Source organism: Salmo trutta, chromosome 23 (genome assembly GCF_901001165.1).
Source record: "Salmo trutta chromosome 23, fSalTru1.1, whole genome shotgun sequence".
NCBI classification, from domain to species: Eukaryota; Metazoa; Chordata; class Actinopteri; order Salmoniformes; family Salmonidae; genus Salmo; species Salmo trutta.
Window position 1 is genome coordinate 49,007,915 of NC_042979.1, and position 26,860 is coordinate 49,034,774.

At 42.1% G+C, this 26,860-nt stretch overlaps 2 protein-coding genes across 2 annotated transcripts in view; both read left to right on the forward strand.

Annotated features, from left to right (window-relative positions):
• The window catches only part of ythdc1 (YTH N6-methyladenosine RNA binding protein C1), a 45,241-nt gene extending 39,771 nt beyond the window's left edge, over positions 1–5,470 (forward strand). The window contains exons 12-15 of the mRNA XM_029710563.1: positions 758–800; positions 2,000–2,065; positions 4,233–4,391; positions 4,516–5,470. Coding sequence (XP_029566423.1) covers positions 758–800; positions 2,000–2,065; positions 4,233–4,391; positions 4,516–4,731 — 484 coding nt within the window. The 3' untranslated portion in view covers positions 4,732–5,470. The remainder of the gene's footprint in view (positions 1–757; positions 801–1,999; positions 2,066–4,232; positions 4,392–4,515) is intronic.
• Positions 5,471–13,949: 8,479 nt separating this feature from the next.
• On the forward strand, positions 13,950–19,311 carry LOC115160182 (dnaJ homolog subfamily C member 25). The gene is made up of 4 exons (XM_029710564.1): positions 13,950–14,302; positions 16,506–16,658; positions 17,717–18,187; positions 18,985–19,311. Exons 1-4 carry the CDS (start codon positions 13,976–13,978, stop codon positions 19,105–19,107), a joined length of 1,074 nt encoding a protein of 357 aa, XP_029566424.1. The 5' UTR covers positions 13,950–13,975; the 3' UTR covers positions 19,108–19,311.
• Positions 19,312–26,860: the final 7,549 nt, after the last annotated feature.

Here is a 26,860-nt window from a genome sequence, read left to right on the forward strand (position 1 = left end):
TAACTTGGCTTTCATAGACCTTAGAAAGACAGGGTAGGATAGATATAGATCTGTAGCAGTTTGGGTCTAGAGTGTTATGAGCATATCTTGTCAGCTAAATGAACAAGCCTCCAGCCTATGGCATGGAGCATAGCCAGATAACATACTGTACGCCAACTCATATTCTGTTCTTCTGAAATACATTTTCTTAAAATCAGAGTTTCTTTAAACCTGCCTAAAATAATGGATTTATTGTGATGTTGTATAATAAATTGACTTTTTTTAAACGTAGATTTTTCAGAGATCTGCATCAGTGGCTTGTAGGCTATGCGTGGAAGCCAGCAGATGCTAAATGTGTTGGTTAATTAACGGTAAATTACTGAGAGACCGGCAGTCATTTGTATGACAACCGGCTGACAAAATGTAATGACCGTCCTAGCCCTTCCTCTCTCCACCAATCCTTCCCTGGCCCTTCCTCTCTCCGCCAATCCTTCCCTGGCCCTTCCCCTCTCCGCCAATCCTTCCCTGGCCCTTCCCCTCTCCGCCAATCCTTCCCTGGCCCTTCCCCTCTCCGCCAATCCTTCCCCCCGGCCCTTCCCCTCTCCGCCAATCCTTCCCCCCGGCCGGCCCTTCCCCTCTCCGCCAATCCTTCCCCCCGGCCCTTCCCCTCTCCGCCAATCCTTCCCCTCTCCGCCAATCTTTCCCCCCGGCCCTTTCCCTCTCCGCCAACCCTTCCCTGGCCCTTCCCAGACATTAACTATTAACTTAATTTCCCCAGGCGCTTCCCAACTGGAGTGAGAAGAGATGTGTTTCTCAATGGGGTGAGTTCAGTAAAAATATACACTACATCACCAAAGGTATGTGAACACCTACTTGTCCAACATCTCATTCCAAAATCATGGCTATTAATATGGACTTGGGCCCCCCTTTGCTGCTATAAAAGCCTCCACTCTTCTGGGAAGGCTTTCCACTAGATGTTGGAACATTGCTGAGGGGACTTGCTTCCATTCAGCCACAAGGGCATTAGTGAGGTCGGGCACTGATTTTGGGCAATTAGGCCTGGCTCACAGTCTGCGTTCCAGTTCATCCCAAAGGTGTTCGATGGAGTTGAGGTCAGGACTCTCTGCAGGCCAGTCAAGTTCTTCCACACCGATCAACAAACCATTTCTGAATGGACCTCACTTTGCATGGGGGCTTTGTCATGCTGAAACAGGAAAAGGCCTTCCCCAAACTGTTGCCACAAAGTTGGAAGCACAGAATCATCTAGAATGTCATTGTATGCTGTAGTGTTAGGATTGCCCTTCACTGGAACTAAGGGGCCCAAACCATGAAAAAACATCCCCAGACCATTATTCATCCTCCACCAAACTTTACAGTTGGCACTATGCATTGGGACAGGTAGCGTTCTCCTGGCATCGGGCAAACCCAGACGCGTCCGTCGGACGGCCAGATGGTGAAGCGTGATTCATCGTTTCCACCGCTCCAGAGTCCAATGGCAGCGAGCTTTACACCACTGATCTTAGGCTTGTGTGCGGCTGCTCGGCCATGGAAACCCATTTCATGAAGCTCCCGACGAACGGCTCCCGGCAGTCTCGTTCTGTGAGCTTGTGTGGCCTACCACTTCGCGGCTGAGCCGTTGTTGCTCCTAGACATTTCCACTTCACAATAACAGCACTTAAAGTTGACCGGGGCAGCTTTAGCAGGGCAGAAATTTGACAAACTGACTTGTTGGAAAGGTGGCATCTTATGACGGTGCCACGTTGAAAGTCACTGAGCTCTTAAGGCCATTCTACTGCCAATGTTTGTCTATGGAGAACGCATGGCAGTGTGCTCGATTTTATTCACCTGTCAGCAACGGGGGGTGGCTGAAATAGCCAAATCCACTAATTTGAAGGGGTGTCCACATACTTTTGTATATGGTGTGTGTGTGTGTGTGTGTGAGTGTGTATAGACATTGATTTTAACATAGTTAATTTGATTCAGTCCTATTGATATTACGATGTGTTTTTGTTATCCTCAGTCCTACAACGATTACATGAGAGAGTTCCACCACACCATTGGGCCGCCGCCTCCTTGGCAAGGAATGGTGAGTTCTAGAAGTTAGGTTCGTAGAGCTGTAGAGCGCTCTAAGCAATATGGTTTAAGACGTAAAACTAAAAAGCCTATTAACGCTCCATGAGAAATACCTGTCTGGTCGAAACGCGTTACAGTATATATTTTTATTTTATTTCAACTTTTATTTAACGAGGCAAGTCAGTTAAGAACAAATTCTTATTTATAATGACAGCCTACTGGGGAACAGTGGGTTAACCCCTGTGCGGCCTCGGGACGGACATCCAGCGAAAAATCCTATCGCCATTAGCATAACAAAATTTAATAAATTTTTTTTTTCAAATTATATCGTTTTATAGATACACCTCTCCTGAATCGAACCACGTTGTCCGATTTCAAAAAGGCTTTACAGGAAAAGCAAAACATTAGATTATGTTAGAGGAGTACATCGTAAAAGTAGCCACATAGCCATTTTCCGACCAACCACATGCATCACAAGTAACCAAAAAACAGCTAAATGCAGCACTAACCTTTTACAAACTTTATCAGATGACACACCTAGGACATCATGTTACACAATGCATGCATTCTTTTGTTCGATAAAGTTCATATTTATATATAAAAACAGCATTTTACATCGGCACGTAACGTTGACTAACTATTTTCCCTCAAATGCATCCCGGGAAACAGTGCTACAATTTACTCAATTACTATTCGAAAACATTTTTAAAATGTAATATTGTCATTCTAAGATTTATAGATGAATATCTCTTGAAAGCACCTGTAATGCCAGATTTAAAAATAACTTTACAGGGTAATCACACTTTGCGATAAAAGGGGATGCGATACTCAGAAAATTACATCTTGGAACAATCGCATATCACATCTAATCTTGTATACTATTGTCAATAATCCCTTACCTTTGGTTGTCTTCATCAGAAAGCACTTCCAGGAATCCCAGGTCCACAACAAATGTATTTTCGTTCGAAAAAGTCCATCCTTTATGTTCCATTAGCTTGTTGTTGTTAGCGCGTCTGAAGGCTAATCAAATGCTCAGTCGGCCGCGGGACAGCAATTTCGAGAAGAAAAAAAAACATTTTTCCCCCATTTAGGTTCGTTCAAACATGTCAAACGTTGTATAACATACATCTTCAGGGCCTGTTTCAACAAGAGAGCCAATAAGATTTGAGGGGGACGATTGTATTGTGTTTCAAAACGTTTCGAAAGGGGAGGATAGACAGGGCCGCCGGCGTCATAATGGTGATGGCCCTCCCCCTGTGACCAATTTCAACAGACTCTCATTCTGTCAGTTTCCACAGTAGAAGGCTCAAACCACTTTGTAAAGACTGGGGACATCTAGTGGAAGCAATAGAAAGTGCTCAATGAACCATAGCTCACGGTGTGATTAATAGGCAACGTGATGAAGTTGAGTCCACAATTCAGAATTCCACTTCCTGTTTCGATCTGTCTCGGGGTTTTGACTGCCATATGAGTTCTGTTATACTCACAGACACCATTCAAACAGTTTTAGAAACTTTAGGGTGTTTTCTATCCACAAGTATTAATTATATGCATATCGTAGCTTCTGAGTTTGAGTAGTAGGCCGTTTAAAATGGGCACAATTTTTTTTCAAAATGCGCTGTGGCGCCCCCTATCCTAGGGGAACTCCAAGAGGTTAACTGTCTTGTTCAGGGGCAGAATGACAGATTTTTACCTTGTCAGCTCGGGGATTCAATCTTGCAACCTTTCGGTTCCTAGTCCAACGCTCTAACCACTAGGCTACCTGCCGCCCCTCCACTCTAACCACTAGGCTACCTGTCACCTGTTAATGTTACACTGACCTGAGAAATACCTGTCTGGTCAAAATGCCTTACAGTAGATCACCTGTTAATATGTTACACTGATCTGCTCCTGTCTGTATATTAGTCAATATATTTTGGGTGAATAGTTCTCTGAAGTTTCTCATCATAGTCTCTGTATTGTTATTGGCCCATCTCTTCAGAAGACAATAGCTAATATTTTTTTGTTAAGTATACATGTTACACATTTTACATACATGGCTCTTCAATATTTTTGTATACCGTAGTTACATAGCAAGTACATTTTTTGTTGTATTTTTAATTGATCCTACCTGCCATTTTAAGAGGTTTTCTTTCCCACTGACTTCATAGTGTCATTTAAACAAACCATCTCCCCTGTAGGCACCGTATCCTGGGATGGAGCAGCCACCTCACCACCCGTTCTACCAGCACCATCCTCCTCCTCCCCAGGCACATCCCCCATACACTGGGCACCACCCTGTCCCGCACGACGCCCGCTTCAGGGAGAAGAGAGTTGTACGCTCCTTCAGTTCTACCTTGGTACAGCTCATTTCTGTCCTGGTTAAATGTGTAGTGCACTATAAATGGAATAGGGAGTCATTTGGAATGTAGCCTTTTGATATATATAAACTGAACACCATCATCATCTCTCTCCCCTCTGAAGCATGACTATGACATGAGGGTGGATGACTTCCTGAGACGGACCCAGGCCGTGGTAACGGGTCGTCGCAGCCGGCCCCGAGAACGAGACAGGCAGAGGGAGCGAGAACGGCCTCGGGACGCCCGGCGGGACCGCGACAGAGACCGTGGACGCGAACGTGACCGAGAGAGAGACAGGATCAGAGACAGGGAGAAGGAGAGGGGGCGTTACAGGAGATAATCAAATCAAACAGCAAGTCCTGCGGTAGTTTCTCTAACCTAGTGTTTTTTTTTTTTTTTTCGTTTTTTTTTATAAAGAAGCTGTTCTGTTCCGAGTGATTTGTGTTCTGTTTTACATCGTGCTGTGAAGTCACCTCATGTCTATCATGCATGCAGTGTAACTGAACTAACTGGGGGGGGGGGTAAACAACCAAAAATACACATTTTTTGTTCATTTTATTTTGGAGGAGACGTGGTTAAGAGCATTTAACTATATGGAGCAGGTTTTCGTTTCTTCTTCCTGTCCCCGACATTCAGTGTTTAATGCCAGTCTTTTTGCGTGTATTTTAGAAGGGATTGATCCTGCACGTGTCACATTTGTCTTTGTGCTGTTCATAACTGTACATGGATCAAATGAAGATCTCTACTAAAATGGGTATAATTGTGTTGTAGTGAATCTGACTGGCACTATTGTTGCCAGTCCCTTTTTGCTGGCCTTTTTTTTAATTTATTTTATTTTTTAATTTCAAGCCATTTTTTTTTTTTTCTAGTGTTTGACTGATCTGGAAGTAAAAAGCTATATTGTTGTTATGTCTAGACCGATTCCTTTCTGAAGTTTCAACCAAGACTCCCGATCAGTGCTGTAAAGTTTAGAGAACCTGCAATGTTTGTCGGGGGAGGGGAATAAGGTATTGCTTGTCTTGGATGACTGTTTTGTACAAAAACATTAAATACTATTGAGTGTTTTACTACTGATGTCAGTTCTGAGTAAAAGATGGTTGGATTGATTCACTTTACATTTTTAAACTGGTTTTACTCTGTACTTTCTACTGGTTTGCAGAGGAAATATTAAGCGTAAGATCAACAATAGCAAATACACAGATTTAAATGTTTGGGGGAAACTCTGGTAACATTTTAGGCCTTATGGTTGGGCTCCCGAGTGGCGCAGCGGTCTAAGGCTCTGCATCTCAGCGCTAGAGGCGTCACTACAGACCCTGATTCGATCCCGGGCTATATCACAAATGGCTGTGATCGGGAGTCCCATAGGGCGGCGCACAATTGGCCCAGGGTCATCCGGGTAAAGGGAGGGTTTGGCCTGGTAGGCCTTCATTGTAAAATAAGAATTTGTTTTTCACTCACTTGCCTAAATAAATAAAGGCTAAATTAAAATGGGGGAATAGACAAATGTACATTGGAAAAAGGTTCTTGGTTCAATAAATCCTAAAACAGTCTTTGGTCATATTTGTTTTTTGAGAAAGTTGACACAAACTTGTGACCGTTGTGAAGGGGCAAGAATAACTAAACACTTCCTGGTCACGGATTTTCAAAATAAGAGTCCCGTCCTGTAAACAGGGTTGCGGATTAACGGTACCATCCAACTATTGTAATCAGATAACAGATACTTTTGAACTACTTTCGATTACTTTTGTTTTCTCGACTTTCAAAGTTTTGCGTTCGTTTTCTCGCCCGAGGGATTCCCGACCATTAAATCAGAGATGACGATGAGGTCAAATTCTTTTGAGCTATAGTGCAAACTAAAGATTATACAGCAAACTTGAATAAATGCTTGGCGGTAAGGAGGACACGGCCGACACGCACATATGACTTCAAGATCTATTATTGATATCTACATGGCAGTGATGTGGATCTCACGCTGCTCTCTCAATTATTCTCGCTTTTATGGATTGTGGTTGTGGATGGCTGTTCACAAATACACAGGTGTATTTGTGTGGACACCCCTTCAAATTAGTGGATTCTGGCTATTTCAGCCACACCCGTTGCTGACAGGTGTATAAAATTGAGCACACCGCCATGCAATCTCCATAGACAAACATTGACAGTAGAACGACCTTACTGAAGAGCTTAGTGACTTACAACGTGGCATCGTCATAGGATGCCACCTTTCCAACAAGTCAGTTCGTCAAATTTCTGCCCTGCTATAGACCTGGCCCGTAGATCTGGCCCGTAGACCTGGCCCATAGACCTGGCCCGATCAAGGGTAGGTGCTGTTGTGAAGTGGAAACGTCAAGGGGCAACAATGGCTCAGCTGCGAAGTGGTAGGCCACACAAGCTCAGAGAACAGGACCACTGAGTGCGGAAGCGCGTAGCACATAAAAAACCGTCTGTCCTCAGTTGCATCACTCACTACCGAATTCCAAACTGCCTCTGGAAGTAACGTACGCACAAGAACTGTTCGTCGGAAGATTCATGAAATGGGTTTCCGTGGCCGAGCAGCCGCACACAAGCCTAAGATCACCATGGGCAATGCCAAGCGTCGGCTGAAGTGGTGTAAAGCTCGCCGCCACTGGACTCTGGAGCAGCGGAAACGCGTTCTCTGGAGTGATGATTCACGCTTCACCATCTGGCAGCCCGACGGACGAATCTGGGTTTGGCGGATGCTAAGAAAACACTACCTGCCCGAATGCATAGTGCCAACTGTAAAGTTTGGTGGAGGACGAATAATGGTCTGGGGCTGTTTTTCATGGTTCGGACCCCTTAGTTCCAGTGAAGGGAAATCTTAACGCTACAGCATACAATGACATTCTAGATGATTCTGTGCTTCCAACTTTGTGGCAACAGTTTGGGGAAGACCCTTTCCTGTTTCAGCATGACAATGCCCCCATGCAAAGTGAGGTCCATACAGAAATGGTTTGTTGAGATCGGTGTGAAAGAACTTGACCGGTCTGCACAGAGCCCTGACCTCAACTCCATCGAACACCTTTGGGATGAATTGGAACGCCGACTGTGAGCCAGGCCTAATCGCCCAACATCAGTGCCCGACCTCACTAATACTCTTGTGGCTGAATGGAAGCAAGTCCCCGCAGCAATGTTCTAACATCTAGTGGAAAACCTTCCCAGAAGAGTGGAGGCTGTTATAGCAGTAAAGGGAGGACTAGCTTGGCTCCCTTCTTGCATCCCAAAGGAGTGGCTAGTGGCCATGATTTTGGAATGAGACGTTCGACGAGCAGGTGTCCACATACTTTTGTCAATGTCGTGTATGTAAACTCTTAACATTGATTGATCCTGTAAAAGATGTCTTTCAATTGGTAGGATTCCTTTTTGTCTTCTTTTAATAGAAAGTCATCTAAAAGTAACAAAATAATCAGATTATTTTACAGAGTTTGAGTAATCCTAATGTTACATTACAGATTACATTTTTGGACAGGTAATTAATTAGTAACTAACAGATTGTATTTAGAAAATAGCCTACCCAACTCTTGTTTGTAAATGAATCCTTACGGGAAAACATTTTGCTAAATGATCTATATATTTTATACTAGTTATCATACAAAGAATATTTACAACTATTTTAGATATGTAATTCCTTTATACACTTTTTCAAGCCTAAATGGTCAACAGTATATTGTGTGTGTGTGTGTGTGTGTGTGTGTGTGTGTGTGTGTGTGTGTGTGTGTGTGTGTGTGTGTGTGTGTGTGTGTGTGTGTGTGTGTGTGTGTGTGTGTGTGTGTGTGTGTGCTCTTTTCAATGATTGGACTGTACATCACTGCCTCTGCATTCTGTTGTACTTTGTGTCACTTTTACACCCGGAGGACCGTCGCTTCTCATTGTGCGGCCCTCAAAAGGTGGCAAATCATCTTAAATCCAATATTTCTTTCATATTGGACATACAGTGCATTCGGAAAGTGTTCAGACTCGTGAGGAATGGGAGAGGGTCCTTTCAGAAAGAAGTGGTAGGTATTTTAAATAGTTCTTATGGCCTATTTTGTACCACTGAAAATTCGGAATCCGCAGCCTCGGCCTTATAAAAACCAGTAGCAGTTAGTGATTGTGTGCTTGTTCTCTAAAGTAGTCTTCTGAGAGGGCAATATGAATACACTTTTTCACAGTGGCATCCAAGACTGTTTTACATGAGTTATCAGAGAGGAAATTACTTAGTGGAAAGAAGTTAAAATGTTAAGCTTGAATGATGCAGCAGACTGATGAAATGAAGAAATATGCTTGATAATTAAATTATACTGAACAAAAAATATGAACGCAACATGCAACAACTTCAACGATTTTACTGAGTTACAGTTCATACAAGGAAAACAGTCAATTGAAATAAATTCATTAGGCCCTAATCTATGGATTTCACATGACTGGGCAGGGGCGCAGCCATGGGTGGGCCTGGTTCCCCAGTGGGTGGGCCTATGCCCTCCCAGGCCAGCAAATCAGATTTAGTTTTTCCCCACAAAAGGGCTTTATTACAGACAGAAATACTCCGTTTCATCAGCTGTCTGGGAGGCTGGTGTCAGACGATCCTGCAGGTTAAGGTGCCGGATGTGGAGGTCCTGGGCTAGCGTGTTTACACGTGGTTTGTGGTTGAGGCCGGTTAGACGTACTTCTCTAAAACGACATTGGAAGCGGCTTATGGTAGAGAAATGAACATTCAATTCTCTGCCAACAACTCTGGTGGTGGACATTCCTGCAGTCAGCATGCCAATTGCACGCTCCCTCAAAACTTGAGACATCTGTGGCATTGTGTTGTGTGACAAAAGTGTCCATTTTAGAGTGGCCTTTTATTGTCTCCAGCACAAGGTGCACCTGTGTAATGATCATGCTGTTTAATCAGCTTCTTGATATGCAACACCTGTCAGGTGGATGGATTATCTTGGCGAAGGAGAAATGCTCACTAACAGGATGGAAACACATTTGAGAGAAGGAAGCTTGGAAAATTTCTGAGATTTTATTTAATCTCATGAAACATGGGACCAACACTTTACATGTTGCGTTTATATTTTTGTTCAGTATATATTTAAATATAAATGTGTTATTGTTATGAGAATTCTATTCTCAATGTTAACTTCAATTCAAATAATTTGTCTGTAACTCAGAGTTCGTAAAGTTCTGGTCTCAATAAAACAGACAGACTTCCCAGCTTACAATAGTCACCAATATTTATTCACCAGAGCGCTCTCCAGTCCATTTTACAGAACATCATTAAATACCAAGTTCCTCATTTACGCACACACATTACACACTAACACCAAGAGTTAATTGTCCTCTTCCTCAGAACTCTCAACACCGTAACTCCTGATCCTGCCGACATTTTTAGTACTCTGAGATTAGGGAAACCTGGAGGGTTCGAGCTAGGTCAGGTCAACCACAGTTTAACAGTTCTTGATGTTTACTCAAACACACAGCCCCCAATTCCTCTCCTATCCTAGTCAATCTCCTGAGACTTATACTTAACCCTTTAGTTACTCATTCTACAGGCTATATAGACCATTTCCCTAAATTCAGGGTAGAATTATTTAATCATTTACACTCAAGCAGAAATCTCCTGCAACAGTTATTTATTTCATATCGTAGTGGGCACTAATATTGATAATGTTACATGATATTGATATTGTTTGATATCGATATGATCAAGGCGTATTGTGATATTGGTTTATTCTTCCTGTTGACGTACACTATTCTGTAATAAAGCATACATGACTCTTTTCTGCAGGCACAAAGCCCTCTCACAGACCTTCTAACAGGCTGCTCAGCATACTTAATTGCCTACTGATGGTCCATCAGTTGTGGATGGGCTTCTCATTGTTTTATAAGCAGTCGTCTGGTCCAGAAAAGTCAACATTTACACAGTTGCAATGTATTTCCTACAAAACTATATGTCATCAATATGGAATCGTAAAATGCAATTGATATGTGTGTTGATTTTCCATGTCGGTGCCCATCACAAATTGAATGGATTTATTTGATGAGGGATTGCAATTAATTAATGTATCATAAAGTGTGTTAAACCATTAATTTTTATTTTATAAATTGGTGACCGTAGTGGTGACCGTAGTGGTGACCGTAGTGGTGACTGTAGTGGTGACTAGTGACTGTAGTGGGGACTGTAGTGGTGACTGTCGTGGTGACTAGTGACTGTAGTGGTGACTGTCGTGGTGACTATAGTGGTGACTGTCGTGGTGACTAGTGACTGTAGTGGTGACTAGTGACTGTAGTGGTGACTAGTGACTGTAGTGGTGACTGTCGTGGTGACTATAGTGGTGACTGTAGTGGTGACTGTAGTGGTGACTAGTGACTGTAGTGACTGTAGTGGTGACTGTAGTGACTGTAGTGGTGACTGTAGTGACTGTAGTGGGGACTATAGTGATGACTGTAGTGGTGACTAGTGACTGTAGTGGGGACTGTAGTGGTGACTGCAGTGGTGACTGTAGTGGTGACTAGTGACTGTAGTGGGGACTGTAGTGGTGACTGCAGTGGTGACTGTAGTGGTGACTGTAGTGGTGACTAGTGACTGTAGTGGGGACTGTAGTGGCGACTGTAGTGGTGACTAGTGACTGTAGTGGTGACTGTAGTGGTGACTGTAGTGGTGACTAGTGACTGTAGTGGGGACTGTAGTGGTGACTGCAGTGGCGACTATAGTGGTGACTGTAGTGGTGACTAGTGACTGCAGTGGTGACTGTAATGGTGACTGTAGTGGTGACTGTAGTGGGGACTGTAGTGGTGACTGTAATGGTGACTGTAGTGGTGACTGTAGTGGGGACTGTAGTGGTGACTAGTGACTGTAGTGGTGACTGCAGTGGTGACTATAGTGGTGACTGTAGTGGTGACTAGTGACTGTAGTAGTGACTGTAGTGGTGACTGTAGTGGTGACTGTAGTGGTGACTGTCGTGGTGACTGTCGTGGTGACAGTGGTGACTGCCGTGGTGACTATAGTGACTGTAGTGGTGACTGTAATGGTGACTGTAGTGGTGACTGTCGTGGTGACTGTCGTGGTGACTGTCGTGGTGACTGTAATGGTGACTGTAGTGACTGTCGTGGTGACTGTCGTGGTGACTGCAGTGGTGACTGTAGTGGTGACTGTAGTGGTGACTAGTGACTGTAGTGGTGACTGTCGTGGTGACTGCAGTGGTGACTGTAGTGGTGACTGTAGTGGTGACTAGTGACTGTAGTGGTGACTGCAGTGGTGACTATAGTGGTGACTGTAGTGGTGACTAGTGACTGTAGTAGTGACTGTAGTGGTGACTGTAGTGGTGACTGTAGTGGTGACTGTCGTGGTGACTGTCGTGGTGACAGTGGTGACTGCCGTGGTGACTATAGTGACTGTAGTGGTGACTGTAATGGTGACTGTAGTGGTGACTGTCGTGGTGACTGTAGTGGTGACTGTCGTGGTGACTGTAATGGTGACTGTAGTGACTGTCGTGGTGACTGTCGTGGTGACTGCAGTGGTGACTGTAGTGGTGACTGTAGTGGTGACTAGTGACTGTAGTGGTGACTGTCGTGGTGACTGCAGTGGTGACTGTAGTGGTGACTGTAGTGGTGACTAGTGACTGTAGTGGGGACTGTAGTGGTGACTGTCGTGGTGACTGTCGTGGTGACTGTAATGGTGACTGTAGTGACTGTCATGGTGACTGTCGTGGTGACTGCAGTGGTGACTGTAGTGGTGACTGTAGTGGTGACTAGTGACTGTAGTGGTGACTGTCGTGGTGACTGCAGTGGTGACTGTAGTGGTGACTGTAGTGGTGACTAGTGACTGTAGTGGTGACTGTAGTGGGGACTGTAGTGGTGACTAGTGACTGTCGTGGTGACTGTAGTGGTGACTGTCGTGGTGACTGTAGTGGTGACTGTCGTGGTGACTGTCGTGGTGACTGTAGTGGTGACTGTAGTGGGGACTGTAGTGGGGACTGTAGTGGTGACTAGTGACTGTCGTGGTGACTGTAGTGGTGACTGTCGTGGTGACTGTCGTGGTGACTGTAGTGGTGACTGTCGTGGTGACTGTAGTGGTGACTGTCGTGGTGACTGTAGTGGTGACTAGTGACTGTCGTGGTGACTGTCGTGGTGACTGTAGTGGTGACTGTAGTGGGGACTGTCGTGGTGACTGTAGTGGTGACTGTAATGGTGACTGTGTACCTATAGCCTGGTTGATATTCATTACGATTAAATTGTAAATAATTGAGATTTTCGTTTTGACTAAAAAAATTGCCTTATGTGTTTGTTTTTTTAATTCTGATAGTTTAATGTATATAGAGGTATAGACTTCAGGACCATGGATAGTTTAATGTATATAGAGGTATAGACTTCAGGACCATGGATAGTTTAATGTATATAGAGGTATAGACTTCAGGACCATGGATAGTTTAATGTATATAGACTTCAGGACCATGGATAGTTTAATGTATATAGAGGTATAGACTTCAGGACCATGGATAGTTTAATGTATATAGAGGTATAGACTTCAGGACCATGGATAGTTTAATGTATATAGACTTCAGGACCATGGATAGTTTAATGTATATAGAGGTATAGACTTCAGGACCATGGATAGTTTAATGTATATAGAGGTATAGACTTCAGGACCATGGATAGTTTAATGTATATAGACTTCAGGACCATGGATAGTACCGGGTCATTTGAAGGTGGTTTCTACAGACTATACTGAGTACTCCCAACCACATTTTAAACCTCTACACATAGAATTCTTTCTTTCTATATAAGCCTATATGAAATGTTTAGGCCTACAGTGTATTGCATTGCATTGGGACCAATGGAGTGGGTGGAGTAAAAAGTGTTGCTGGATATTTAGACCAAAGTACTCCATGGAATAACACCATATATATATATATATATAGAGATTCTACAGACCCTACTGAGTACCCCTCCATCCCACTTTTACTTTGGCACAAAGAATAGTTTTCTTTCTATAAGCCAATATGTAATGTACTGTATTGGCCTATATTGTATTGCATTGGGACCAATGGAGTGGGTAGAGTAGAAAGTGTTGCTGGGCATAAAGACTTCAGTCCCCCAGGAAATAACACCATATATATATACATTCTACAGACCCTACTAGGTACTTTCCATCGGCACAAATAATCGTTTTTCCTGTACAGTATATGATCCAGGCACCCCCATTTTAAGCAGTTTGACCACCCTAAAAGGTCAGCAACCCTCCGTATTATTCAGAGCCCCATGACCATATATACAGTCTACAGACCCTACTGAGTTTTCCCTATAATACTTTTAACAGCAACTACAATAGTTATTGCTCTAGTCCATATACAGTGATTTGCATTGGAACATGTTTGTTTGTTTTAAAACCCAAATATAATGCAAATGCAACTTAAATATTAACACATATGAATCATTATTCATGTTTAGACAATTATTTGTCATATATCATTAATAAATACAGGTTATTGGCACTTTTCTACCATTACGTGTGCAACTTTTTTTCTTTAGCGGAACAATTTCCGAAATCCGTAACCCGGAAGTAGTTTATTTTTCATTTGAATGTTGCTGACGAGACGCGGATGAAATCCAGCGACTCATCAAGTGTTGAAATGGCTGCAGTCACTGAGTATAGTCGACGGTCTGCTCAGTGGACAGCCGTTATATTCACGGTGGTGCTGTTCCTACCGTCTGCCACGGCGCTGATCGACGGACTGTACTGCGGCACCGAGATCTGTTACGATGTTCTCGGTGTACCGAGGGACGCGGTGAAGGCGGACATCGCCCGGTCTTACAGACAGCTCGCCAGAAAGTATCACCCGGACAGATTCTCAAGTCTTGCAGGCGAGACAAGAGAAAGTGCACATCAGAAATTTCTGCTCGTTGCGACTGCATATGAAACTCTGAAGGTAAAGTGGAGAAACAACACATTATTATTTTTGTTGTTGTTGATTCGTTTCCAATAACCTTTCTAAAGTAAAACGCGGCTTCAATTCCTTCCCCCGGTATATAATTTCTATGATATATTATTCAATAGCTTTACGGTCCGTCGGCGCTTGCTGACGTCAACTTGTGTTGTATGTCAATGTGGCACTTTTGTAAAGTCCCGTTTTAAAAAAGGCCTTCAGTCAGTTTGATCGTTTGGTCTCATAGTATAAAAATAGTGTCCGTGACGGTGTTTTCTGAAGAGACCTGAACAGGGTTAAAGTCCGGTTAACGTTGTGATGCAGCCCGGTCAGATGTCAGACAGACAACATGTTGGGAGAATCAGATCACAAGTATGTGACTGGAGGTTGACTGGAGGTTGACTGGAGGTTGACTGGAGGTTGACATGGTAATCCATGAATCAGACCATCACTATCTAATAACAGAGGATCCACTGAAGTGTGGAGGGGAGAGGGTCCTTTCAGAAAGAAGTGCTAGGTATTTTTAAACTTCCTATGAGTCTATTTTGAGTCCAGAAAAGTGTGATCCTCAACCTCGGCCTTTAAAAAACCAGTAACAGTTTTATTGTGTGTCCTTGTCCTCCATAACCACTACGGTGTTATTGTGGATATGTGTGTGTCAAATGTTCATTTACCTTCTGCTAACATTTCTGTCAAGCCGTCTACGCATACAGTTTGACGCATACGTTGGATAAATCCAACGTAGAGTAACGCACTGCAACCGCCTCTGCAACGCAATGCTGCAACGCAAAACGCAGCGTTTTCATTGGAAATGAATGTAATATGACGCTGTCGATCACACAGAGGCGTTATGAGAGGGCAATGCGAATCCCCTATTTCACAGTGGCATTCAACACTATGTTTTACTTGAGTTCTCAGAGAGAAATGTGCATGTTATCTTAAAGGCAAAACTGCACTCCAACTCTGATAGGCTTGATACATACAGTACCTGTCAACTTCTACAACATTCAATGGTTTTGTTTATTTTTACTATTTTCTTAATTGTAGAATAATAGTGAAGACATCAAAACATTGAAATAACACATATGGAATCATGAAGTAAACAAATTGTTAAACAAATCAAAATATATTTTATATTTGAGATTCTTCAAAGTAGCCACCCTTTGCCTTGATGACAGCTTTTCACACTCTTGGGATTCTCTCAACCAGCTTCATGAGGTAGTCACCTGGAATGCATTTCAATTAACAGCTGTGCCTTGTTAAAAGTTAATTTGTGGAATTTCTTTCCTTAATGCGTTTGAGCCAATCAGTTGTGTTGTGTCAAGGTAGGGGTGGTATACAGAAGATAGCCCTATTTGGTAAAAGACTGAGATTTCTGGTTCCAACCGCCGTGTCTTTGTGAGACGCAGAGTAGGTGAACAGATGATCTCCGCATGTGTGGTTCCCACCGTGAAGCATGGAGGAGGAGGTGTGATGGTGTGGGGTTGCTTTGCTGGTGACACTGCCAGTGTTTATTTAGAATTTATGGCACACTTAACCAGAATGTCTACCACAGCATTCTGCAGCGATACACCATCCCATCTGGTTTGCGCTTAGTGGGACTATCATTTGTTTTTCAACAGGACAATGGCCAAAAACACACCTCCAGGCTGTGTAAGGGCTATTTGGCCAAGAAAGAAGGTCATGGAGTGCTGCATCAGATGACCTGACCTCCACAATCACCCGACCTCAACCCAATTGAGATGGTTTGGGATGAGTTGGACCACAGAGTGAAGGAAAAGCAGCAAACAAATGCTCAGCATATGTAGGAACTCCTTCAAGACTGTTGGAAAAGCATTCCTCATGAAGCTGGTTGAGAGAATGCCAAGAGTGTGCAAAGCTGTCCTCAAGTCAAAGGGTGACTACTTTGAAGAATCTAGAATAGAACATATATTTTGATTTGTTTAACACTTTTTTTTTTTAATGGTTACTACATGATTCCATAGGTGTTATTTCATAGTTTTGATGTCTTCACTATTATTCTACAATGTAGGAAACTCATTCAAGAAAGAAAAACCCTTGAATGAGTAGGTGTCCAAACTTTTGACTGGTACTGTACATACAGCTCTCAATCATTCTGATAAGGAGATATCTTCTTGTCTTAGTACTAGGCCTATAGCTAGTAGTCATAATAGTTTTATAAGGGTAATTTCCTCCTGTGTATCAGGATGAGGACTCCCGTAGAGATTATGACTACATGCTGGACAACCCTGAAGAGTACTACAGCCACTACTACACCTACTACAGGAGACGACTGGCACCTAAAGTGGACGTACGGATAGTCATTCTGGTCACTGTGGTTGCTATATCCATTTTCCAGGTAGGATCATATCTATGTTCACGTTTACACACATACTCATATAGTGCACTATAAAGGGAATAGGGTGGCATTTGGGGCGCACTGTGTGTTTCTTAATGCCAATCATGAGAAACGGCAGTAGAATGGCACCGTTTGGTAATGTAAGGTTACAAATGGCACCGTTTTGGTAATGCAAGGTTACAAATGGCACCGTTTTGGTAATGCAAGGTTACAAATGGCACCGTTTGGTAATGCAAGGTTACAAATGGCACCGTTTTGGTAATGCAAGGTTACAAATGGCACCGTTTTGGTAATGCAAGGTTACAAATGGCACCGTTTGGTACATAGCAGTGTGTGAATAATCAGAAAGGTTCTGATAGACCCATCAGAACCCATTTCCTCCCCAGCTCCTGGGATGCACTCTATGAACTCTCTAAATGCCATACATTCTTTTTCAGTGGAAACTGTTTGGGCTACAGAATAACTATGCTGACTGCAGTGGTGGAAAAAAGTACCCAACTGTCATACTTGAGTAAAAGTAAAGATACCTGAATAGAAAATGACTCAAGTCACCCAATAAAATACTACTTGATTAAAATTCTAAAAGTATTTTGTTTTAAATCTACTTAAGTATCAAAGGTAAATGTAATTGCTAAAATATCCTTAAGTATCAAAAGTATAAATAATTTCCAATTCCTTATTTTAAGCAAACCAAACGGCACCATTTTCTTGTTTTTATTTATTTACGGATAACCAGGGGAACACTCCACACACTCAGACATCATTACAGATAGCCAGGGGCACACTCCAACACTCAGACATCATTTACAAATTAATCATGTGTGTTTAGTGAGTCCTCCAGATCAGAGGCAGTAGGGATGACCAGGGATGTCATAATTATTGACCAAAAGTACATAATTATTTTTTAGGAATGTAGTGAAGTAAAGGTTGTAAAAATATATATAAATAGTAAAGTACAGATACCCCCAGAAACTACTTACAGTAAGTAGTTCTTTAAAGTATTTTTACTTCATTACTTTACACCACTGCCTGATTGTGACTTAATTTTCCTCCTTCAGTACTACAGTTGGTGGGCCAGCTACGCTGAAGCCATCAACTACCTATCAACAGTCCCCAAGTACCGTATCCAGGCCACAGAGATAGCCAAGCAGCTGGGTCTCCTGAACAAGACAAAAGAGAAGGGCAAGAACCGACGATCCAAAGAGGAGATCCGGGAACAGGAAGAAGAGATCATCCGTGACATCATCAAGAACAAGATTGACATTAAGGGAGGCTACCAGAAGCCTAAAATCTTGGACATCCTACTCTGTAAGATTGTCCTGTTCCCTTACTGCCTGTGTGCCTATGTGGTCTGGTACTGTAAGTGGACCTACCGGTTCACCATCTGCAGAGAGGAGTACGGAGACCAGGAGAAGCTGTACATCATCAGGAAGAACATGAACATGTCTCAGTCTCAGTTTGACAGTCTGGAGGAGGAGCAGAGAGACACCTTACTGGAGAGGCAACTCTGGATCAAATACAACTATGAGGTCTGTAGTAATGTTGTAGTAGCAACAGAAGTAGTAGTAGTAACACTAGTAGTAGCAACAGAAGAAGCAGCAGTAGTAGTAGTAACACTAGTAGTAGTAGTAGTAGTAGCAGCAGTAGTAGCATCAGTAGTAGCAGCAGTAGTAGTAGTAGTAGCACTATCGGTAGTAGTAGTAGTAGTAGTAGTAGTACTACCAGTAGTAGTACTACCAGTATTAGCAGCTGTAGCATCAGTAGCAGTAGTAGTAGCACAAGCAGCAGCAGTAGAATTGGCACAAGCAGCAGTAGTAGTACCAGTAGTAGTAGTAGTACTACCAATATTAGTACTACCAGTATTAGCAGCTGTAGCATCAGTAGTAGCAGTAGCATCAGTAGTAGCAGTAGCATCAGTAATAGTAGTAGTAGTAGACTACACACACAAACAGTGGAACACTTTGCTTTGCACCAGATATTACAATGTTATTACAACAGAACACATTCGAACACATTCTATATGTGAACACATTCTATATGTGAACACATTCTATATGTGAACACATTCTATATGTGAACACATTCTATATGTGAACACATTCTATATGTGAACACATTCTATATGTGAACACATTCTATATGTGAACACATTCTATCTGGTGCAAAGTTTTCCACTTTCATATTATGGACAATGAGATGTAAAAGCCCAAGGGCTGGTTTCCTGGACAGAGATTAAGCCCAGTACTGGTACAAAAGGAAGCTCAAGAGTATCTCCATTTTTTTTTAATGTGTTTGTATATTTATATTGCGTTATGTTGTTGTACAGGTGTACAAGGAAGAACAGGAGGAAGAGATGAAGACGAAGATGGCCCTGGATCCCAGGTGGAAGAGGTACCGACGGTGGATGAAGAATGAAGGACCTGGACGGCTCACTTTTATTGACGATTGACAACATACCGATCAATAATCACACCTGACTTGTGGCAATATATACAGATACACACTGTGTTATACAGATACACACTGTGTTATACCGATACAGTGCATTCGGAAAGTATTCAGACCCCTTGACTTTTTCCAGATTTTGTTACGTTACAGCCTTATTCTAAAATGGATGGAAAAAATGATTTAATCAATCTACACACAACACCCCATATTGACAAAGCAAAAACTGTTTTTTAGATTTTTTTTGCAAATCTATTAAAAATAAACAAAAACATTTACATAAGTATTCAGACCCTTTACTCAGTACTTTGTTGAAGCACCTTTGGCAGCGATTACAGCCTTGAGTCTTCTTGGTTATGATGCTACAAGCTTGTCACACCTGTATTTGGGGAGTTTCTCCCATTCTTCTCTGCAGATCCTCTCAAGCTCTGTCAGGTTGGATGGGGAGCATCGCTGCACAGATATTTTCAGGTCTCTCCAGAGATGTTCGATCGGGTTCAAGTCCGGGCTCTGTCTGTTCCACTTAGTGACATTCAGAGACTTGTCCCGAAGCCACTCCTGTGTTGTCTTAGCTGTGTGTTTAGGGTTGTTGTCCTGTTGGAAGGTGAATCTTCGCCTCAGTCTGAGGTCCTGAGCGCTCTGGAGCAGGTTTTCATCAAGGGTCTCTCTGTACTTTGCTCTGTTCATCTTTCACTTAATCCTGACTAGTCTCCCAGTCCCTGCCGCTGAAAAACATCCCCACAGCATGATGATGCTGTCACCACCATGCTTCACAGTAGGGATGGTGCCAGGTTTCCTCCAGACGTGACGCTTGGCATTCATGCTTGGCATTCAGGCCAAAAAGCTCAGTCTTGGTTTCATCAGACCAGAGAATCCTGTTTCTGATGGTCTGAGAGTCTTTAGGTGCCTTTTGGCAAACTCCAAGCAGGCTGTCATGTGCCTTTTACTGAGGAGTGGCTTCCATCTGGCCACTCTACCATAAAAGCCTGATTGGTGGATTGCTGCAGAGATGTTGTCCTTCTGGAAGGTTCTCCCATCTCCACATAGGAACTCTGGAGCTCTGTCAGAGTGACCATCGGGTTCTTGGTCACCTCCCTGACCGAGGCCCTTCTCCCCAGATTGATCAGTTTGGCTGGGCGGCCAGCTCTAAGAGTCTTGGTGGTTCCAAACTTTTTTAATTTAAGGGTGATGGAGGCCACTGTGTTCTTGGAGACCTTCAATGCTACAGAAATGTTTTGGTACCCTTCCCCAGATCTGTGCCTCGACACAATCCTGTTTCTGAGCTCTACGGACAATTCCTTCGACCTCATGGCTTGGTTTTTGCTCTGACATGCACTGTCAACTGTGGGACCTTTATATAGACAGGTGTGTGCCTTTCCAAATCATGTCCAATCAATTGATTTTACCACAAGTGGAGTCCAGTCAAGTTGTAGAAACATCTCAAGGATGATCAATGGAAACAGGATGCACCTGAGCTCAATTTAGAGTCTCATAGCAAAGGGTCGGAATACTGATGTAAATAAGGTATTTCTGTTTTTTATTGTTAATACATTTGCAAAAATGTCTAAAAACCTTGTAGATTGACGAGGAAATAAAATTAATTCAATACATTTTAGAGTAAGGCTGTAACGTAGCAAAGTGGAAAACAGATCCACTGTGCTGAAATATATACAGATACACTGTGTTTGCGTACCTGAGTGTTTGTGAATACATCTACTGATGTGTGTACAGACTATTGACAATAATGCCTGTTTGTATGGAGAGTTATTTTCATAGATATTGTATTGGGGATGTTTAAAGCCGGTGAAAGGTACTACTGTGTAACTAATAAGATGTATTGAAGCCTTATACAGCATATCGAGACTTGAGGACTAGAAGGGTCTATCTGCTAAAAGATCATTCTGAGATAATTGGCTTTAAAGTTCTGAACCCTCATTGGTTTGAACGGTGTCGGCTAATTTTTTTATTTAAAATCTTGTATTCTTTGGAACTTAACATGAATTGTGGTATTTAGAGTACTATATACGTAGTGTATTTATAGTACTATATACGTAGTATATGTAGAGAACATTGTATTTAGAGTACTATATACGTAGTGTATATAGAGTACTATATACGTAGTCTATGTAGAGAACATTGTATTTAGAGTACTATGAAGTATATGTAGAGAACATAGTACTCTAAATACAATGTAGTATATGTAGAGAACATATTATTTAGAGTACTATATAGTATATGTAGAGAACATTATATTTAGAGTACTGTGGAAAATATAGTATTTAGAGTACTGTATAGTATATGTAGAGAACATTGTATTTAGAGTACTATATGTAGAGAACATTGTATTTAGAGTACTGTATAGTATATGTGGAGAACATTGTATTTACAGTACTGTATAGTATATATAGAGAACATTGTATTTACAGTACTGTATAGTATATATAGAGAACATTGTATTTAGAGTACTGTATAGTATATATAGAGAACATTGTATTTAGAGTACTGTATAGTATATATAGAGAACATTGTATTTAGAGTACTGTATAGTATATATAGAGAACATTGTATTTAGAGTACTGTATAGTATATATAGAGAACATTGTATTTAGAGTACTATATAGTATATGTAGAGAACATTGTATTTAGAGTACTGTATAGTATATATAGAGAACATTGTATTTAGAGTACTATATAGTATATGTAGAGAACATTGTATTTAGAGTACTATATAGTATATGTAGGGAACATTGTATTTAGAGTACTGTATAGTGTGTGTGTGTGTGTGTGTGTGTATATGTGAGAGAGAACATAGTATTTAGAGTATTATATAGTATATGTAGATAGAACCTTCTAGCCCCAACCTCTGCTGGTGTATGTGACGCCTTTCATAATATGACCTTTCACCTTTCTGCTCTTCAGGGAAAAGCTCGCGGTATGAAAGAGTCAGAAGATGTATTTAAAACCTGCCTGGAGGAACTGTTGTTATTACGAAGCCTGTACAGTGCATCACTTCTGGTCAAAACTAGTGCACTATATAGTGTGCCACTTCTGGTCAAAACTAGTGCACTATATAGTGTGCCACTAAGGACAGACACACCAAGGGTTAGGCAGGGTTGTATAGTCTGTTATTAACGATGCTCATCGTCTCTCTCTGGTCCTAACTGTTATTCCCTCAGACACAGGTTAAACCTACTTCTGGAATCTCTACTGAAAGTGCTTTTTAATCCAGGAATAGTCTTCATCTGTGTATGGGGAAACCTGTCTGTTATGGGTTAGAATGGACTTGGCCTTCCTGTGAATTGTCTTACCTGGGAAGGCTATTTTGAATCACAACTGAAAGGTTGTACAAAGTATTCAGAACCCAGAAGAAATGAGTCCGGGGTTTGTGAAATTAGTTCGGCCCTTATCCTTTACTTTGAATATTTACTTCGTTGCATGTTGCATGTTAACAGCCAACAAATCAAGCTTCATTTGACCTATACTGTAATAATATGGTATATTACAGAGTAGTTGGGTACGTGTTGAGATTTGTTGGATTGAAAACACAAACATGATTTAAAAAAAGAAATGAAACCAGAGATTCAAAGAGCATCTTGTTGGTATTATCATGGTACTGCATTTTGGGTTTATTTGTACTTAAAATCACTGTCAGTCTAGTTAGTCTCTGTCTGTGTCCCAGATGAGCCCTGTTCCATATAGACCTGCAGTACTTTTGACCAGGGCACATAAGACTTTGTTCAAAAGTTAAGTAGTGTACTATATAAGGAATTAGGGGGTGTATTTGGGACAAAGCCTATGTTTTATTGTTTATCATGTAGCCATAACATGATTAAATCAAATCTGCCACATCAGACTGTGGTTGCTGCACATCATTTACAATTCAATGCTAAATCATCTCTATAGTATATATTCTGTAATATATTAGAATAATTTGCAACATCAACAAGAATTTAGTGCAGTTCAACTATTTGTCACTAGATGGAACTCCTGTTTGGGTGAGAAATAAACATATTAAAATAATAGTATATTTTAAATGTCAGGGTACATGCCATTAGAAAACAAACTAAAAAAACATGTTATAAATGGAATGTATTGCTTGACTGCTGGGACACGTGATGCAACCAGACGCGTCAAACCCTTTTGCGTTCCAGCGGAAGTCATTAATCGTCAATGGAGCAGTCCGCAACGACCCGTTGCTGAAGGAAAGACGGGCTGAAACGTTTTGCATAGTTCGATTTTCGGGTATATGAATTACATATACGATGATTGTAAACGTGTGGGTGATGATGATGATGTCACGACCAACTACTTGTAACAGTTTCAGGCAGCGCTTGTGTGGTCCACTGTGAGGGAAGGTGTGAAATACCATTTCAAATTCAGTCAAACAACACTGGCCTGGATGCTTCCTACATAGAAAAGGACGTTTTTATTAATTTAGTAGCTTAAGCTAAATAATTATATATATTTTTTCACGGTTGTCTGTCACTTATTATTAATGCTATTATTACAACAAAAAAATTACGATATTAAAGGGCTGCTGTAAAAAATAGCAACATTTAGCTAAATTGTGACTTGACGTTCTGGTCATTTGTCAACCTTGCCTTTGCTGTTTCTATCATCTCAGTGATTTACGGTAATTACAGCGCCTTCGGAAAGTATTCAGACCCTTTGACTTTTTCTACATTTTATTACGTTACAGCCGTATTCTAAAATGGACAAGGAAAAAATAACATCTTCATCAATCTACACACAATATCCCATAATGACAGCGAAAACAGGTTTGTAGAAATGTTTGCAAATTTGTAAAAAAAAAATATATATACTTATTTACATAAGTATTCAGACCCTTTGCTATGAGACTCTAAATTGAGCTCAGGTGCATCCTGTTTCCATTGATCATCCTTGAGATGTTTCTACAACTTGATTGGAGTCCACCTGTGGTAAATTCAATTGATTGGACATGATTTGGAAAGGTACACACCTGTCTATATAAGGTCCCACAGTTGACAGTGCATGTCAGAGCAAAAACCAAGCCATGAGGTCACAGGAATTGTCCATGGAGCTCCGAGACAGGATTGTGTCGAGGCACAGATCTGGGGAAGGGTACCAAACAATGTCTGCAGCATTGAAGGTCCCCAAGAACTGAAGTTTGTAAGCAACAAGACTCTTCCTAGAGCTGGCCCCCCCGGCCAAACTGAGCAATCAGGGGAGAAGGGCCTCGGTCAGGGAGGTGACCAAGAACCTGATGAACCCTGACAGAGCTCCAGAGTTCCTCTGTGGAGATGGGAGAACCTTCCAGAAGCACAATCATCTCTGCAGCAATCCACCAATCAGGCCTTTATGGTAGAGTGGCCAGACGGAAGCCACTCCTCAGTAAAAGGCACATGACAGACCGCTTGGAGTTTGCCAAAAGGCACCTAAAGGACTCTCAGACCATGAGAAACAAGACTCTCTGGTCTGATGAAACCAAGATTGAACTCTTTGGCCTGAATGTCAAGCGTCACGTCTGGAGGAAACCTGGCACCATCCCTACAGTGAAGCATGGTGGTGGCAGCATCATGCTGTGGGGATGTTTTTCAGCGGCAGGGACTGGGAGATTAGTCAGGATCGAGGGAAAGATGAACGGAGCAAAGTACAGAGAGATCCTTGATGAAAACCTGCTCCAGAGCGCTTAGGACCTCAGACTGGGGCGAAGGTTCACCTTCCAACAGGACAACGACCCTAAGCACACAGCCAAGACAACGCAGGAGTGGCTTCGGGACAAGTCTCTGAATGTCCTTGAGTGGCCCAGCCAGAGCCTGGACTTGAACCCGATCAAACATCTCTGGAGAGACCTGAAAATAGCTGTGCAGCGACAGAGCTTGAGAGGATCTGAGCTTGACGGGATCTGCAGAGAAGCATGGGAGAAACTTCCCAAATACAAATGGAGCGATGGATAACGATGCTTCGAGGTTGTCAGTTGTTGATGTGTGCAGAGGGTCCCTGGTTTGAGCCCAGGTAGCGGCGAGGAGAGGGACTGAAGCAATCCTGTTACAGGAGCTAATGTCTCGCTCAGGGGACCCCCTAGCTAGACCAATAAGAAACAGTTCCAAACCTCTCTGCCAATAACAACTCGTTTTCAGTTTCCCCCTCCCCACTGAAACCACTTCTTGCTTGAGAAATTGCTCTTTGCTAAGAAGCTATTTAAAAAATAATTTTTTAAATTTTTTTTAAAATAATCACAGTAAGGTACTTAATTGTTACTCAGAAATGATTTGATTTTGAGATAAAACCATCTGCATTGGACTTTTTAAAAGGGCAATCTGGGATCGTTACATAGACTTTTAAATGAATGACATATAGACATTATTGTGTGAATTCCAGATTTCCCCTTTAATGATTTTTATTAGTGGTTTCCCAGTGGCAGTTGTTTGTCATCACCAGATGAAGAGAGGGTAATGTCATTTTAAGTCATCATTTTAAGTCATCTTTAAGGTCATCTATAAGTCTTTGCTAGGTAAAGCTCCGCCTTATCTCAGCTCACTGGTCACGATAACAACACCCACCCGTAGCACGCGCTCCAGCAGGTAAATCTCACTGGTCACCCCAAAGCCAACACCTCGTTTGGCCGCCTTTCCTTCCAGTTCTCTGCTGCCAATGACTGGAACGAATTGCAAAAATCGCTGAAGTTGGAGACTTATATTTCCCTCACTAACTTTAAATATCAGCTGTCTGAACAGCTAACCGATCGCTGCAGCTGTACATAGCCCATCTGTAAATAGCCCATCTATCTACCTACCTCATCCCCATACTGTATTTATTTATTTATCCTGCTCCCAGTATCTCTACTTGCACATTCGTCTTCTGCACATCTACCATTCCAGTGTTTAATTGCTATATTGTAATTACTTCACCACCATGGCCTATTTATTGCCTTAACTCCCTTATCTCACCTCATTTGCACTCACTGTATATATACTTTTTGTTTTCTTTTGTTCTACTGTATTATTGACTGTATGTTTTGTTTATTCCATGTGTAACTCTGTTGTTGTATGTGTCGAATTGCTATGCTTTATCTTGGCCAGGTCGCAGTTGCAAATGAGAACTTGTTCTCAACTAGCCTACCTGGTTAAATAAAGGTGAAATAACATTTTTTTTAAATGACTGGATTTCGGAGACATTATCTATAGATCGGCAGGTAAGGGTGCTCTCGAGTGGCTAGATGTTCAATACCATTCGGCCATCAGATTTCAAATCAAATCAAATTTATTTATATAGCCCTTCGTACATCAGCTGAAATCTCAAAGTGCTGTACAGAAACCCAGCCTAAAACCCCAAACAGCAAGCAATGCAGGTGAAAGAAGCACGGTGGCTGGGAAAAACTCCCTAGGAAAAACTCCTGAGAAAGGCCAAAAACCTAGGAAGAAACCTAGAGAGGAACCAGGCTATGAGGGGTGGCCAGTCCTCTTCTGGCTGTGCCGGGTGGATATTATAACAGAACATGGTCAAGATGTTAAAATGTTCGTAAATGACCAGCATGGTCAAATAATAATAATCATAGTAATTGTCGAGGGTGCAACAAGAACAGGTCAGGGTTCCGTAGCCGCAGGCAGAACAGTTGAAACTGGAGCAGCAGCATGGCCAGGTGGACTGGGGACAGCAAGGAGTCATCATGCCAGGTAGTCCTGAGGCATGGTCCTAGGGCTCAGGTCCTCCGAGAGAAAGAAAGAAAGAGAGAAAGAGAGAATTAGAGAGAGCAGATTTGCCACCAATGCTCC